Here is a 14696-nt window from a genome sequence, read left to right as displayed (position 1 = left end):
CAGGCAAGGAGCTCAATCTCCACCTTTAAGGCAAGGTTATAGGGCCACTAAAAACACCTGGCCTGGTGGATTCTGACTCTACCAAGGAAGCTCAGTCTCTGGTACAGATGAGCTGGTGCAGGAGAAGGGGCAGGGCACTCCTCCCAGCTCTGTTTTGCCCTCCTAGCTTGACCTTTACTGATGGCTGCATTCTTTTCTAAGGTAATGCATGTGTCAGTGCCTTCTTGGTTGTTACTGAAGGCCAAGATGTGAAATCAACACTGTACCTGAGCAAGTGACAACAGCCACCCTTTCTCCACCATGAATCACAATGAAGGAGAATCTTCTGGTTTCACACACACTAAATCAAGGTGGCCACAAGCTTCATTTGGGTCATGAACTCCTTGAAACTCTCATACAAACTGTTATACTGGCCCCCTAAAAAATGATACATACACACGATTTTGTATTTTATTTCAGGACATGTATCCTTCTATTGATGGTTTTCAAAAATTACACAGAATTGTTTAGATGGAACAGTTTTATTTAGCAAACAAAAAACTTGCTAATTCAGCATATTTTATAATCTACGTACTGTACTCTCTAGACTACAATTTGCAAATCTCCAGTGCAAAAAAGTTGGTTAGGGCCTCGAAGCTGAACAAAACAACAAAATCCAGAGGAAGATCCAAGTATCCAACTGAGAAAAAAATACTAGTGAGTGAACCGAATAAAAGATTTTATTGTATTCCATATATTGACAGGTCACTTACAGATTTAGTAAAAACACTGCAATGCTATGATGCTGTGTGCACATTCTGCGGAGACCACAGTGCATGACTGCAGCTCTCTTCTGTTCCTGCCAACCAGATGCACCATGGTACCCTTCCTAAGGCAGCCTGCAACCAATGGCTACTTCTCTTATGTTCTGATTGGGGCATAGATTCACCTATCTTAGCATTTTACTTCCCTGTACCTTACAAAAGAGGTTACCAGCCACTCGTGTGAGAGCTCCTTCACACATGACTGTGCCTATCAGGACTACTCTCCTAGTTTGAGAAATGGACCTCTTGGCTGGCAGGTTTCCGTACAGACCAGCTGAGTACGGCATGGTCCTGAAACCAAAGCTTTTGTTTCTTCGGCCAAAATGCACCGCTCACTTCCAGAACCTGCCTCCAAAATGTAGGTACATGGTTCTCACAGGATATACAAGGCTGACACCAGCTCATCTGCCCCATGGTAATAGCCCTGCAAAACCCCTGCTTGTCTGTGGGCAGCAGGGTCTCAACTTACTGCGTGTGGACTGCCTTAGCCTTAGGAGACAAGTGATCACCAGGCTACACTGCCCCTGTACTCAGGGAACCTGCTCCACACTGTCAGTGCTCTGCCTCCTGGGGTATGGACGCTGGCATGACGCTCTGCAGCTGAGGGAGGCTGACATCTGGTAGGCTTTACTGAAATTATTAAAGTGCAACATTGTGTTTTCACTCTATCAGGCACTGAAAAGCAAGAAGCCTTTTATTTTTCTCTTCTATAATACCTTTTCTCTACTCTTGGTATTTTTAATATGCCTGCATTTAGAAGCTGCAGTTAAACACAAAAGAACAGAGCAAAAGGCAGTCTCAGGAGCAGGTGTGCAAAGACGTTACCATTTACTCTTTTAGGAATATTGAGGCAAACCAAACCAAACCGAAACGAAACGAACTCAAAAGCCCATTTTATCGGTCAGCCTCCTCTGTGTAACAGAAGTCAGTCCTTGAAAGCAGAAACCCTGTTTCTCAACTCCTCTATCTCAAGTAAGCAGGCCTGTATCACAACCAAACAGCCATCCTCTTACAGTAGAAACTCTAAGTGATTGGAAGATAATTCATCACAAATGCTTCAAATATTATTCTGAGAACATTACCAATCCCACTAACGTAAACTCAGAATACTACTTCAATCAAATTTAGCTGAATGCCACACAGTTTTCATGGAATAAAAATTAGCCAGAAAAATACCTTAGAAAATAATTTTTTTTCCTTGTGGATTCCAAGAGACTTTTAAGACATTATGGAATTCTCAATAACCATATTCAAACAGCAGAGTCTAATTTGCTAATACTATTTTCTAATTTTGTCTTTCTTTAAAAGGAAAAAAAGGCAAACATCTGATTTTGAAATATTGACAAGATCTCCCAAAGTTAGGTATTAACACATCTTCTCTCTTATGAGAACTTTACTATAAATATACCTTTATCATAGAAATGAGATAATTATTCAATACACGTTTACAAAATGTTGTATTTTAAAGATAACAAATCTATTCTTAATCCAGATTCTTCATCCACAAAAGTTTAATGACTAAAATAACACAACAGAATGAACAAATGTTTTATTGGCATGTTCATTGTTGTAAACAGCATCTGCATGAAAAAGTTTTACCAAAACCTCTTTATTGATTTTTATAAATTAGATGGTATTTCAAAATTTATGTAGAATTGTGTTGAGTATTTTTATTTAGCAAAGCAAAAACTTGCTGATTCTAACAGACTCCGCAATGAAATCATGTCAACTGCATCAGTCTGTACCATGACCTGATCTTACTAGCAAGTTTACTCAAAATGATGTTAAGACGTTTCCCCAAAGTTAAACCACACGTAACTACAAATTGACTCTAAAATTAAAACTGGACTTACAAGCATTCTAGAAGATTCAAACTTGAAGGAAATCTTCAAAACTAGATGTACAAAAAAATTGAAGCCGCTGAACAGAAAAACCTCATTAACAAGGGCAAATACAATCCTACGGGACCCAGGACTAAGGACCCTCACTGAAGATGACATTTACATAGGTTGCTCTACTTCTTAATGTACACAAATGTACAGAATGAATGATATGCGAAAAAGAATAACCATGGGAAATTGTTGAACTGCAATTATGATAACTCAACAGGATCAATTTTATTTACATGCTGAATAAACGAGTGAAACATATTCTCTACATCCATAACTTAAGTACAATCAGTTATAATTACAACATTGCAGCAATCTGAGCTGCCACCTGCTGGGAGCGGGCTAAGGGAAACGTTTGATGTTCCAGAATTATGTTCTTAATACTTTGCAAAAAATGAAACAAAATTAAAACACAACTTCACAATTCTTTACTGGGTTACGGCTGGTCTAAGAATTTCTTTCTTCAACTCCTACTCTTGCTGCTTTCTAAGAGTCAACACATGTTGCATTTACTTCTGAATTGTCAATGAGGTAATGTGTGTATCAGTGAAATAAACAGAAAATTCATTCATTCATGGCCTTTGCACAGCTTTTATTATTAAGCTATGAGCATCCTGTTTGAGGCTAGTCTTACTAGCGGCTATGTGCACATCTGTCCACAATAAAAGAAATTTACTCATTCCCCTTCCCCCTTTTCTGTAGCATGTTTGCTTTTCGGTTTTGTGTTTTTGTGTTTTTAAATTTTTTTGCACATCCCTTTTCACTTTACAGTACATATGACTATAGTGCACAACATGATTCCAAGTCACAACAGTGGCCCATTGGGCACTGAGCTTCTGATTGGTGAAGGGCAGTCCAATCAGTGCTGGTGTCACTGGGTTACCCCAACCATGTCCGGCCAAAATGGCACTACCCAGTAGTAGTGAACCATCTAATTAAAACCACAACTCCCCCAGGGAAAATGCTACACTAGCAGAGTCAGTCTTGGGTCAGATCTTTATTTGGTGCTCCATCCAGATATATTTTTAGTGCTTTCTCTTTACGAGGTGAGTACGTTACACGATGTCCAGTCTTCTGGAGTCGACTGCTTTCTTTTTTCATCAGTTCATTTCTTTGCTCATCTGTCAACTCCATTAATTCTTCTGTTTTATCCCTATATTTAGAACATTAATAACACATTAGACCAGTAGAGCCATCAGCCTCCATTAATTTATGCTTGAACACGATACTCTGCAGCGAGATAATGAACTCTGTCACTGGTCAAGTTCTATTATCTCATATATGAGGATGTCCCAGATGTCTAAAGTGTTTATCATATTAATAATTTTCCATGTTATTAGTAGAAGTAACAGCTACTATGTATTGAACATCTATTTATAACAAGCACTGTGCCAGTTATTTTAAATGCAATAGGCTCTAATTCTCATAAAATCCTGCAAGGTAGACATCACTGCTGCCATCATATGGATGAGAAGGTAGGCAAATAATAAAGCTAGATTTGAATCTATATCTACCAGGCTCCAATGACTAGTCTTTTTCCTATCTGTACTGTCTCATACAGCAGCCACCAGCCACATGTGGCCACTGAGCACATGCCTGGTTCACAATGAAAAGCGCTGAAAATGCAACAGACACACATCTTTAAGACTCAGTACAAGAAAAAAATGATTTTTTTTATGTTGATGACATGTAATGATAATATTTTGGATTTAATGGATTAAAAATATTTAAAAATTTATTTCACTTGTTTCTTTTTAGTATTTTAATGTGGTTACTAGAAAACTTCAAGTTATCATGTATGGCTCTCACGGTAGTTCTACTGGTTAGTGCTGCTCTATATCATAACAACAGTAAAATAATTATGAAAAATAAGATATTTATGCACATCAAAAGTGGCTTGTCATTAGAAGCAACAAAAACATTGTGAACATTACCTATAAAATATGACCGCACCATCATCACAGATATAAAGAGGCCAGACATTCAGGGTAGAAACTTTAGGATTCCAGTCCAAATCCTGATGAATATCAAGGACAGAAATGTCGCAAGGAAACGTTCCTCTACCCTAAGGAGAAGAATGAATGAATGAATAAAGCATGCCACTTGCCACGTTTATCATATGCTAATACACAGATGCAAACTTTCTCAGGGCCTTACCTTTGCAAATTCAATATCTTCCAAAGGAATCCCACTGAGTTCACTAAGCTGTAAAATAAAACATTTTATTAAGTTCACTTAAAAAATAAGTTAGCTTAGAAAAGCTACCCTTCTACCTCACAAACAGAAATAGTTTTAATAAAAAAAAAAAATGATATAAAAAATAAGAAGAAAAAGCAGTGGTCATCATGCAAATACCATGTCCCAGAAATACCAAGTTAGCATATTCCTTCCAGACTTTTTCCTATGCATATACAAATTACATTCATGTTTTAAAACACATAAAAATTATATCTTAAGATATCTCTATATAATAATTTTATATGGCCTATATAGAATAGGATAGAGTAACCTCATTCTCTTCAGTTGCTGAACAATATACCATTTTGTCTATCGATGAATACAGAGGATGCTTTCAATTTTTTAGCTAAATGCTATACTGTGTACCTTCATGAATATTCTTGCATATTTATGCAAAACTGCTACAGATCAAATTCATAGGTGAATTGCACATCTGAAATGTTGACAGACAATACCACACTGGACCCTGAAAAAAACTATATCTATTTATATACTAATCAAATATTGCCTGTTTTCCCCAAACCTTGGCAACTCTGGATATTTCTTTATCTTCTAAATTTCCACCAACTTAAGAAGTGAAAAATAACATCATTGCACTGCTATAGCAATTTGAATTGCTATTCATGCTCTTTGCCTATTCTAAGTTAGACTGCTCGTCTTTTTCTTTCTTTCTTTCTTTCTTTCTTTCATTTTTAAGTTGGAGTCTCACTCTGTCACCCAAGCCGGAGTGCAGTGGCACGATCATGGCTACCACAGCCTTAACCTGCTGGGCTCAGATGATTCTTCTGCCTCAGACATCCAAGTAGCTAGGACTACAGACGGTTTTTTAATTTATGGTAGAGCCAAGGTCTCACCATGTTGCCCAGGCTGGTCTTGAACTCCTGGGACCAGGCAATCCTGTCGCCTCGGCCTCCCCAAGTGCTAGCATTATAGGTGTGAGCCCCCATGCCTGGCTGTTCATCTTTTTCCTTAGGCAGTAGCTCCTCATAACTTATGGACATCATGTGTAATAAATGTGTCAAACAATCTCCTTCTAGTTTCTTATCTTCTAGCTTTGTTAAGGGGCTGCATTTTAAAATGTTTTATTTTCAAGTTTATTGCTTGACATGGATGGTAGTCCACAGGTGTTCATTTCATAGCTCTTTATAAGATTTTGTATATTTGATATGTATAATAAGTAATAAACAGAACTTTTTAAAGCTGAAGTTTTGTCATAAATGTAATGTATACTCATTTTTACCAGATGGTTAAAATAAAGTTAATTATAGAGATGGAAATACCAATAACCGGCAATTCCACCATCACTGGAAAAAAGTGTTTTTCATTCCCTTATTTTTTGTTTGCTTGCACACATGGGAATATATTGTATGTATATTATACTGACATTTTATAGAATTGTGACAAATATGCAATTTTATTCTGTTATTGTCTTCTTGGCTTTTTAAATAATATTAAATCATTTGGTATGGGGGAAGTATTGAACTTTGATTTCTATTGAACCCTTTCTAACTGTGCATGTCCTACTATTTGGACTTGCAGTTTAATGCATGGATTGGAAATGTCATGCCTGTTTTATATTAAATAGTATTTTATTTTGGTTATGCAAAAGATTTAAGCTTTTAAGTGGGCTTTTTTTTTTTGGCTTCTGACATTATGCTTACAAACATCTTCCTCCGAGATTATGAAAATATTTTTAATATTTAAAATATTTCCATTTAGTGCATTGACCATTTTATTTTACTTAAATTTTAAAAATTTAGAATTTATTTTTGTATATAGTGTGAATTTTGGAATAAGTCTTTTTCAAAATGCCCATTATGCTAGTACCATTGATTAATTCACCCTATTCCCCAGATATCCATAGATTTCCCATCTTAAAATGAAATGCAAAATAGACCTTTATTTGGATTCTCTATTTAATTCTACTTAATTTGGGGTTTTTATTTTTTTAGACATATAGCAAGTTACTCTAATAACTTCTAACTAATTCTAACTAGTTAGGACAGAGTAGTTCACTTCTGAATGTCCAAGGGTCAAAAGTAATTTTTTACAGAACCAGGAGCCCTAAGAGACTCCCTAAGAGTTTGGCACAAGGTGTGACAGAGACCAAGAAAGAAAGGTTGTTGCATCAGTGCTTGGTACTGCTTCCTACACTGTCACTTACATAAAATGTGGGAAAACGTGTATTAGCTCATTTTGTTAAAAAGAACTTACCTTCTCTCGCAATTCATCAACACTACTGCTTTCCAACACAACCTCCTGGAAGGGATCCAACTTCATCTCTGAAGGCCTCCATCGTCTTGACAAAACTGCAAGCTGTGACATAGACTTCATCTTCTCTACCCCTAAGAATATGCAAGATTAGACCATCATTCTACTTCCATTACAAGTTCACAATTTGACTTTTCCCATAGTACCTGACTAAATAAAAAGATTTACTTCAAATGTTAGTCTTAAAAAGTGGGCACACACATGGAAACACACACATTATCCCAAGGAGTTTTGAGAGTGAAGTATTTACTTTCTCCCCTCCAGTCTTGGAAGACAATTCCTCTGTTTTGCAAGCTACCCTTCAACCAGCCCTCCCAGTTTCACTCCCTCCTGACTCCTGTTGGACACTGCTTTCCCAATAAACCTCTTCTCTGGATCTCTGATCTTTGCTTCTCAGTTGGCTACTACCCTAATCTAAAAATCATTTCACTTTATCCTCTTTTTTCATTTAGGCCATTATTATTCTGTCTCTTTTCACCTACTTCCAAATGTAGTGATTCTTCAAAACTGTCATTTTCAATTGTGTCACTTTGTCAGTTCAATGTCACTATCTCTCTGGTATACACTTCTGCTGACTCAGTCTCTTACACCTATCATATTAGAATGGCAAGTTTGCAGTTCTGTTTCCTCCACAGACTGTGTGCATCTCGAGGGCAATCAGTGGTTCTTATTTACTTTTGTAGTACCAGGTATTAGCAGTGTCTGGCAAATTACTGGTCAATAAATGTTTCTTGGATTTAATCATATGACCTCTTTCTTACTCAACTATTTTGATGCTAAAACACACTGAAATGATACAGATGTACCATTTTTAGACTAATCTCTCTCTGCAATACATATTCAATCCTTCCTTATAAAGGTGACTTTTTTGTCTTTCATGATCTCTTCTTGGCTTACCCAGACACAGTAATTATCAGCTAAGACAGCAGACACTCAAGGAAACCACCATCAGGAGCGCTTGCCTACACATCATGGTGTCCTGGTTGCTCTTTGCCTCCCCAGTTAACTTGTCAATCAGAATTTCAGTCATTTATACTTAAATGAAATTAGATCTGAAATGGCCTGAAATAGGTGAGGTAATAATACTATACCAAACCCTCTGACAACTAGCATAATCTTACATCAAAACACCCAGAATTGATATAGAAGAAAAAGGAAAACTAAAATTTTCCTAAACAACAGCAAAAAAAGAATACAAGTCTAGTTGTTTATCTTGATGTGATCTCCCAAAAGCCAACTTTTCCCCCACAGCCTTCTCCATAAAAACAACTTTTTTTTTTTAGTTGGAGTCTCACTCTGTCGCCCAGACTGGAGTGCAGTGGCCGCTCCCGGTCACCGTAGCCTCGACCTGCTGGGCTCCAGTGATCCTTCCGCCTCAGCCTTCCAAGTAGCCGGAACTACAGGCATGCGCCACTACGCCCAGCTGATTTTTTGATTTACTGATGAGGTCTCGCTGCCCAGGTGGGCTCAGGCAATCCACTCACCTCAGCCTCCCAAAGGCGCGGGATTACAGGCTGAGCCACCGAGCCCGGTTAAAAACAACATTTTAAAAGTATCAGTGTTGAGAATGAAAACCGGGAGGTGTGACAAAGAAATTTGTTACTTGGCCCTCTTCTAGGTCATTGTTAGGGGTTGAATTGTATCCCCCCAAAAAGACATGTTGGAGTTCTAATCCTTACAGAAAGTGACCTTATTTGGAAATAGGTCTTTACAGTGGTAATCAAATAAAAATGAAGCCATCAGAGTGGGCCCTAATCTAATGTAACTAATGGTTTATAAAGAGGGGAAATCTGGATACAAAAAGACAAGTTGACAGAAAGAACACTCTATGAAGGCAGAGACTGGGTTATGCATCTATAAGTCAAGACTTCCAAAGATTGCCAAGAACCCACCAGAAGCCAGGGGAGAGGCATGGAACAGATTCTTCTTACAGCCCTTGGAAGGAACCAACTCTGTCAACACCTTGATCTGAGATTTTTGAACTCCAGAATTGTGAGACAATAACTTTAGGAAACTGGTACAGTTACTATTCTCCAACTGCTGATAAATTATCTGTACTATATCCTCAACACAAAATAAGCCATGGTGAGAAAAGAAACTAAGTAACAAACAGGGCTAAGAAACTATTAATACACTTTTCTTAAAATGTACTAAAAATCCAACCTTGAAATTACAATTTCCTTGTAAGGGGAATTTAATATTCTCAAAATAAAAGAAAACAAGAAATATTTAAAAAGCAAATGGAACCCAGAGAAAGACAAGAGAACACCAAAAGACACTGGATATTCTCTCAAAGTAACTTAGCAGGTGACATCAGGACATGGGGGAAGAACATAAAATTTCCAGGGTTGGGATGTGGGCAGGAATCACATCAGCCCATAATAATGACATCATTACACTTAATCTAAATAAAAAAATACTGTCTTGTATATCAGATTCCTCATAACTCATTATTTGATTTAAAACTACATGCTTCTACTAGCTCTGGAATTTTTCAAACTGATGTTTCCCCACAAAAATATGGAAAATACCATCAAGAACTTCAAGGAAAACCTCCCAGTTGCTGGAAATATTAATATCTTCTTCATAAATATGATAATCCAAAAAGACAGTACCAGGATTCTTCCATGTTTTTTTCCTCAGACGAAACCTACAAATGTGATAAGACATTTAAAACAACTATAATTTGAAATTCTTAATTCAAAAACTTGACATTAATCTTCCAGCAAGGAAATATGAACTATGTTCAAACACAAAAGCTAAGTACTTATTCATTAATATTTGGGGAAATAAAGAAATGCTTCCACTAATTCAAATTTAGAATCCTCCATAGGAAATTCAAACAAAATTTTAATATTCTTGCTTAATCCTATTAATCTGTAGCACTAACATTCTGAATAGTATGGGAAATTTTAATTCTTCTGGTTTTAGAAGATCATACCAGTCCTCATCAACTGACCACATAGTCTTTCTTCAAATCACTAACAACACTGTAATTTTACTTTACCTGTCAATACTGAGCTCTAAACCACATTGCTCCCTGAGTTGAGGAATTAATTCCTCTTTCGACTGCCGTACAGTCATTCCTTTAGCAAATACTGCATCTAGCAGAAACTTGCATGGCTAGAAATATAAACAAAAACAATTAGAGTTTGAACTGCACATTAATTAAATATATTAATATTAATACATTAAAATAAGGACTTCCAAAACATTTTATTAGGGCCTGAGTTTAGGAGTCTATCTTATTTAGGAGTCTAATTTCAAACTCTTAAAGTTCTTAGGAGTCTATCTTATTTCAAGCTTCACTCCTTACTAGCTCAGCTACATTGTGCAAGCTATCTGTGCCTCAGTTTCTCATCTGTAAACTGGGAATATCTTCCTCACAGAGTCATTGTGAAGATTAAATAGGATAATGCATTCATATTTCCCTTCTTTGTAATAAAATGTCAGAATTTTGAGAGTAAAAAGAACTACTTTTATGAATTAAAATGAGGGAAATGTGTCAAAATTCTCCCAATACATTAATCAATTGTCTCAAAACAGACACACTATCCACAAACCCCAAACTTAGAAAACATTTTAGTCAAAATGACTGTAATTGGTCACATGTGAGACATAATGGGCACCAGATTCAATACTTGTTGTATGAATAAAGGCATTTTATTTTTTAAAAATTACGGTTTTCATATTATTCTAAGTCTCCAACAGGATGCCATAAACATCCTGAAAATATGATCTTTGCCTTATTCTTTTGAGTATTTGCCACAAGTCATGTAAATCACAGGAACTAAAATATCTTATTGATTGCTCCTTAAAAAACATGCCTGTTTAGATCGTTAACCCACCATTTACAAGGTGTGTAATCTTGACCAAGATACTTAACTTCTCAGTTTCTTCATCTATAGAATGGGAATAATAAATAGTACTTATATCATAGAGTTAATTGATAAGGACTAAGTGAGTATTTGCAAGCACTTAAAGCAAACAGCAAACACTATATTAATGCTTGTTAGATACTAAAATGACCCTCTGAACACAAAAAGTACCTATAGAGCCTAGAGGTCAACTGCCATCCACCTGGAACATTAATTATATGATCATCCCCAGAAAGCAAGTACAAAAAAATCCCCCTTTTAAAGCAGGATGATTGTGCCTCACTTCAGCATCTGCAGCAACACTTTAGAGCAGGGAGATGACAAACAATGGTCTGAGGGCCAAGTTCACTGTGGCCTGCTTTTGTAAATAAGTTTTATTGAGACACAACCATTCCTATTGGTTTATAATTGCCCATGGCTGCTTGTAATACAATGGAAGAACAGAAACAGTGCGGCCTGCAAAATGGAAACATTTCCTAGAAAAAAAAATCTGATCTCTGCTTCAGAGAAATAAAAAGAAATGGCTAGTAATAAAAACTCTGCATTGTATGTCTTTAATAACTACAAAAAGTAGCCTTATAGTGTCCTTAAATGTATTACTTACCTCTTGTTCATTGACCAAAAGCTGGTACACTTTAACTCTGTATTCTCCTTTTTTAAGTGCTCTCCCCAGTCTAATTGTAATCTATAAATTAAAAACATTTTTTCAGATGTGCTGTCTTAGCAAAGTAAACAACCCATTCTCACCCCATTGCTTAATTTTGCTTTCCAAAATTCTCTAGCTTGTGGGTTCTTTGAGAACAGGTCTATCCTTTACCTCTGAGTCCCCAGCACCTAGAACAGTAACTGACACACAGTTAACATTTAACAAATATTTGCTATGTGAATGAAGAAAAACAACAAAAAACCCCAAATAACAACAAAACATTAAAAAAAATAGATCTTTTCAGGGCACCTACTTCACCTTACTTGGAAGTAGTACAAGATGTTCTCAAATCTATCATTTAAAACAGACTCCAATTATTCAAAGATTATTTTAATCAACCTTATTGTCATCTGAAAACGATGAAAGTGTCTCATTCAGTCGGACGCTCTCAAACTCTTGATTGCTGGCATATACTCGAAAGACTTTGAAGTGAGAGGACAAGACTCCAACAAACGGCTCTAAATGTTGTTTGAAAGCTGCCAGAGTAATTCTTTTATCAACATGCACCATCAACCCTAAGCACAAAAAAACCAAAACAAAACAGGAACAAAAATGTAAAAGAAACTTCTGAGTATAAAGAAAACAGACCGTATACTTTTTATTATAACGTAAGCACAAAAAAAGATCCCTTTTCAGTCAGACTTTTCACTAATATATATGAGTGGACAAAAAAACATAGACACAGTTTATGATTGGTATAATCTGAAAGCTTTAAATGTTCTGAGTGCTTTAAGTGCTTACTTCAAAACCAAACTTGCAGGAATTCTTTAAAAATACATATACTTCCAGTTCTACAAAGTAACAGTGTAAGCTCTGGTGGTTCCAATCCTGCTGTACTTACTATAAGGGACCAGGAGCAAGTCACCAGCCTCCATACACCCATCTTCTTCTCAGCAGAAAAATGGAGATGATGACAGTACTTATATCTCAGAGTTGCAGTGTGAATTCAATGCATGTAACATGCTTTTAGCCCAGTGTCAGATACACAGTAATTACCACAAAAAAATTGTTAGTAATATTGTCTACTTCTAGAATTTTTACTAGAAAAAAATTTCAAGACTCACATACAAAGATGTCTGCTTTATGAGGCGGTTAGGTTGTGATAGGAATTGTCTCTAAATGGATCAGAAGCTCCCATCTCCTCCAGGCTTAGATTTAAGATCTCTTGGGTTTGTGAAAGGATTACCTGTGATGAGCTTAATTTTGTTCTAATGCTTATTATTTTAATCTTTTGCTCCTTATTTTGCAAGCCATTCATGAGACTATTTCTGGAATGCTGCTATTTACACTGGTCTTAATATTCTAGTAAAAATTTAACCAAGTTGTCTGTTTCTTTTGTAGAAAGGCAGTGCAGCCACGCTGCCTTGGCCTGTAGTCCCTCTACAGTCCCACGGCTCCCTCTATGGGGCCTTGTTTTCTGTGAAATCTGTATCAAAGGTAAAGGATGAGATCCTAAAACACTCTTGGTTTATACTTCTCCCAACTTTTGGGTGGAATTTCTGAGTGGATTTTTCAAATAAATTAATGTTCAATGGACTGTTTTCCTGGTTATAAAATATAGGTCCATTATAGAAAGTGTTACAAGTATAAGTACAAATTAGAAAAAAATATAAAGAGGTGATACACTTTACTATATACCTTTTGAGGCAGCATTTGTTTGGTTTAAAATGTCAATTTCTAAACTTTAAGGAGTACCCCTCAATGCTAATAATCCAGCTTTTGGCAAACACGCCTCTGTCTAAGCAAGGTACAATATTTCTTGAGAAGGGTATAATGAAAAAAATCACTTGATAGAAATCGGAAGCCTGTGGCTGGATATCAGTTTTGCCACGTTATTCTGACAAATGGATAGAGGTAGGACATCCAATCCCCCTGAACCTCAGTTTTCCCAATAGGAGCATAACACCAGCCTCATAGATTGTTGCATGACAAATGAAGTACGTTTCAAAGCATTACTCAAATACAAGCTATTATTGCCATTGGTGTTCCTAACCTCTAATAGTGTTGTGTCTTAGAAAGACATAGATGTTTGTTGGTTACTGATATAGTTTAATATGGTATCATAATTAGGACCAAGTGGTTCTGAAATTAGATGGCCTGATTTGCATGAATTCCTGGTTCCTCTTTGTATATCAGAGATTAGAGACTCTTGACTCCTTAACTTTCTGTACTTCTATTACCTTTACTGTAAAATGGAAATAATCGTGTTTATACTATAGTGTGTTTTGGGGTCAATACTTGTAAAATGCTTAGCAAAGAGTGTTAACTTATTGGCTATAATAATTTTGTAGTTTTAGACATTATCATTATACCCTTTTTCCTATCTATCTCTTCAGACTGAAGAGTCAGTCTCTTCACAGCACAACCTCAAAATATCTTTAGGCTTTTTTCTCTTTCCTTTCTCCTATGTATTTCTTAATGAGGTGATAACCAAAATTGTACAGAGAAATTTCAGCACAAATGTCCTACCATCTTTATTAATCTTGGCTCTCCTGCTTATACCTAAGTGCCTACAAATTATATAACTAGGTCATACCAGGGCAGCATTTTCGGAGAACAGTGTATATAACCACTCTCTGAAACAACTTATGAATTATAACTGATTGCTTAAACACCATCATTTTAAGTATAGTTTGATTATTGCCCAAGTGAACAGCCCATAATACACATAGTATGTTGGTCTTCAGATATCAAATTCTTGCCATTTCACCACTTTGAAGAATGTGTATTACTGCTCATTATCTACATGTTTTCCCGATGAACCAATCTTAGTACAGACTCCTGAAAAATCTGGCTGCTGGCTAGGTATGAAAAAAATATTTTGCATCCTCTTTAACAAAGCAAAGATAAATATTACTCCTTATATTTTAGTTTTCAAAATTCTTATTTGTTCTCCCTTAAAGCTATCTCT

The 14696-nt window shown here is 36.2% G+C and overlaps 1 protein-coding gene across 3 annotated transcripts in view; it reads right to left on the bottom strand.

The window, feature by feature from the left end:
- Window positions 1-701: 701 nt before the first annotated feature.
- The window catches only part of USP47 (ubiquitin specific peptidase 47), a 118886-nt gene continuing 104891 nt past the window's right edge, over window positions 702-14696 (bottom strand). For 2 of the 3 annotated variants that reach the window (XM_008051259.2, XM_008051260.2), the window contains 8 exons: window positions 12125-12300; window positions 11684-11764; window positions 10209-10324; window positions 9733-9851; window positions 7145-7275; window positions 4850-4897; window positions 4627-4757; window positions 2002-3845 (listed from right to left, as the gene is read on the bottom strand). In XM_008051259.2, coding sequence (XP_008049450.1) covers window positions 3671-3845; window positions 4627-4757; window positions 4850-4897; window positions 7145-7275; window positions 9733-9851; window positions 10209-10324; window positions 11684-11764; window positions 12125-12300 — 977 coding nt within the window. In that variant the 3' untranslated portion in view covers window positions 2002-3670. Of the gene's footprint in view, window positions 3846-4626; window positions 4758-4849; window positions 4898-7144; window positions 7276-9732; window positions 9852-10208; window positions 10325-11683; window positions 11765-12124; window positions 12301-14696 lie in introns of all 3 variants that reach the window. The other variant, XM_021709226.1, reaches the window with a different exon arrangement.

This window comes from Carlito syrichta, unplaced genomic scaffold (genome assembly GCF_000164805.1).
Source record: "Carlito syrichta isolate Samal-C Ts95f unplaced genomic scaffold, Tarsius_syrichta-2.0.1 Scaffold169247, whole genome shotgun sequence".
NCBI lineage: Eukaryota > Metazoa > Chordata > Mammalia > Primates > Tarsiidae > Carlito > Carlito syrichta.
This window is presented reverse-complemented; position numbering and strand designations above follow the sequence as displayed.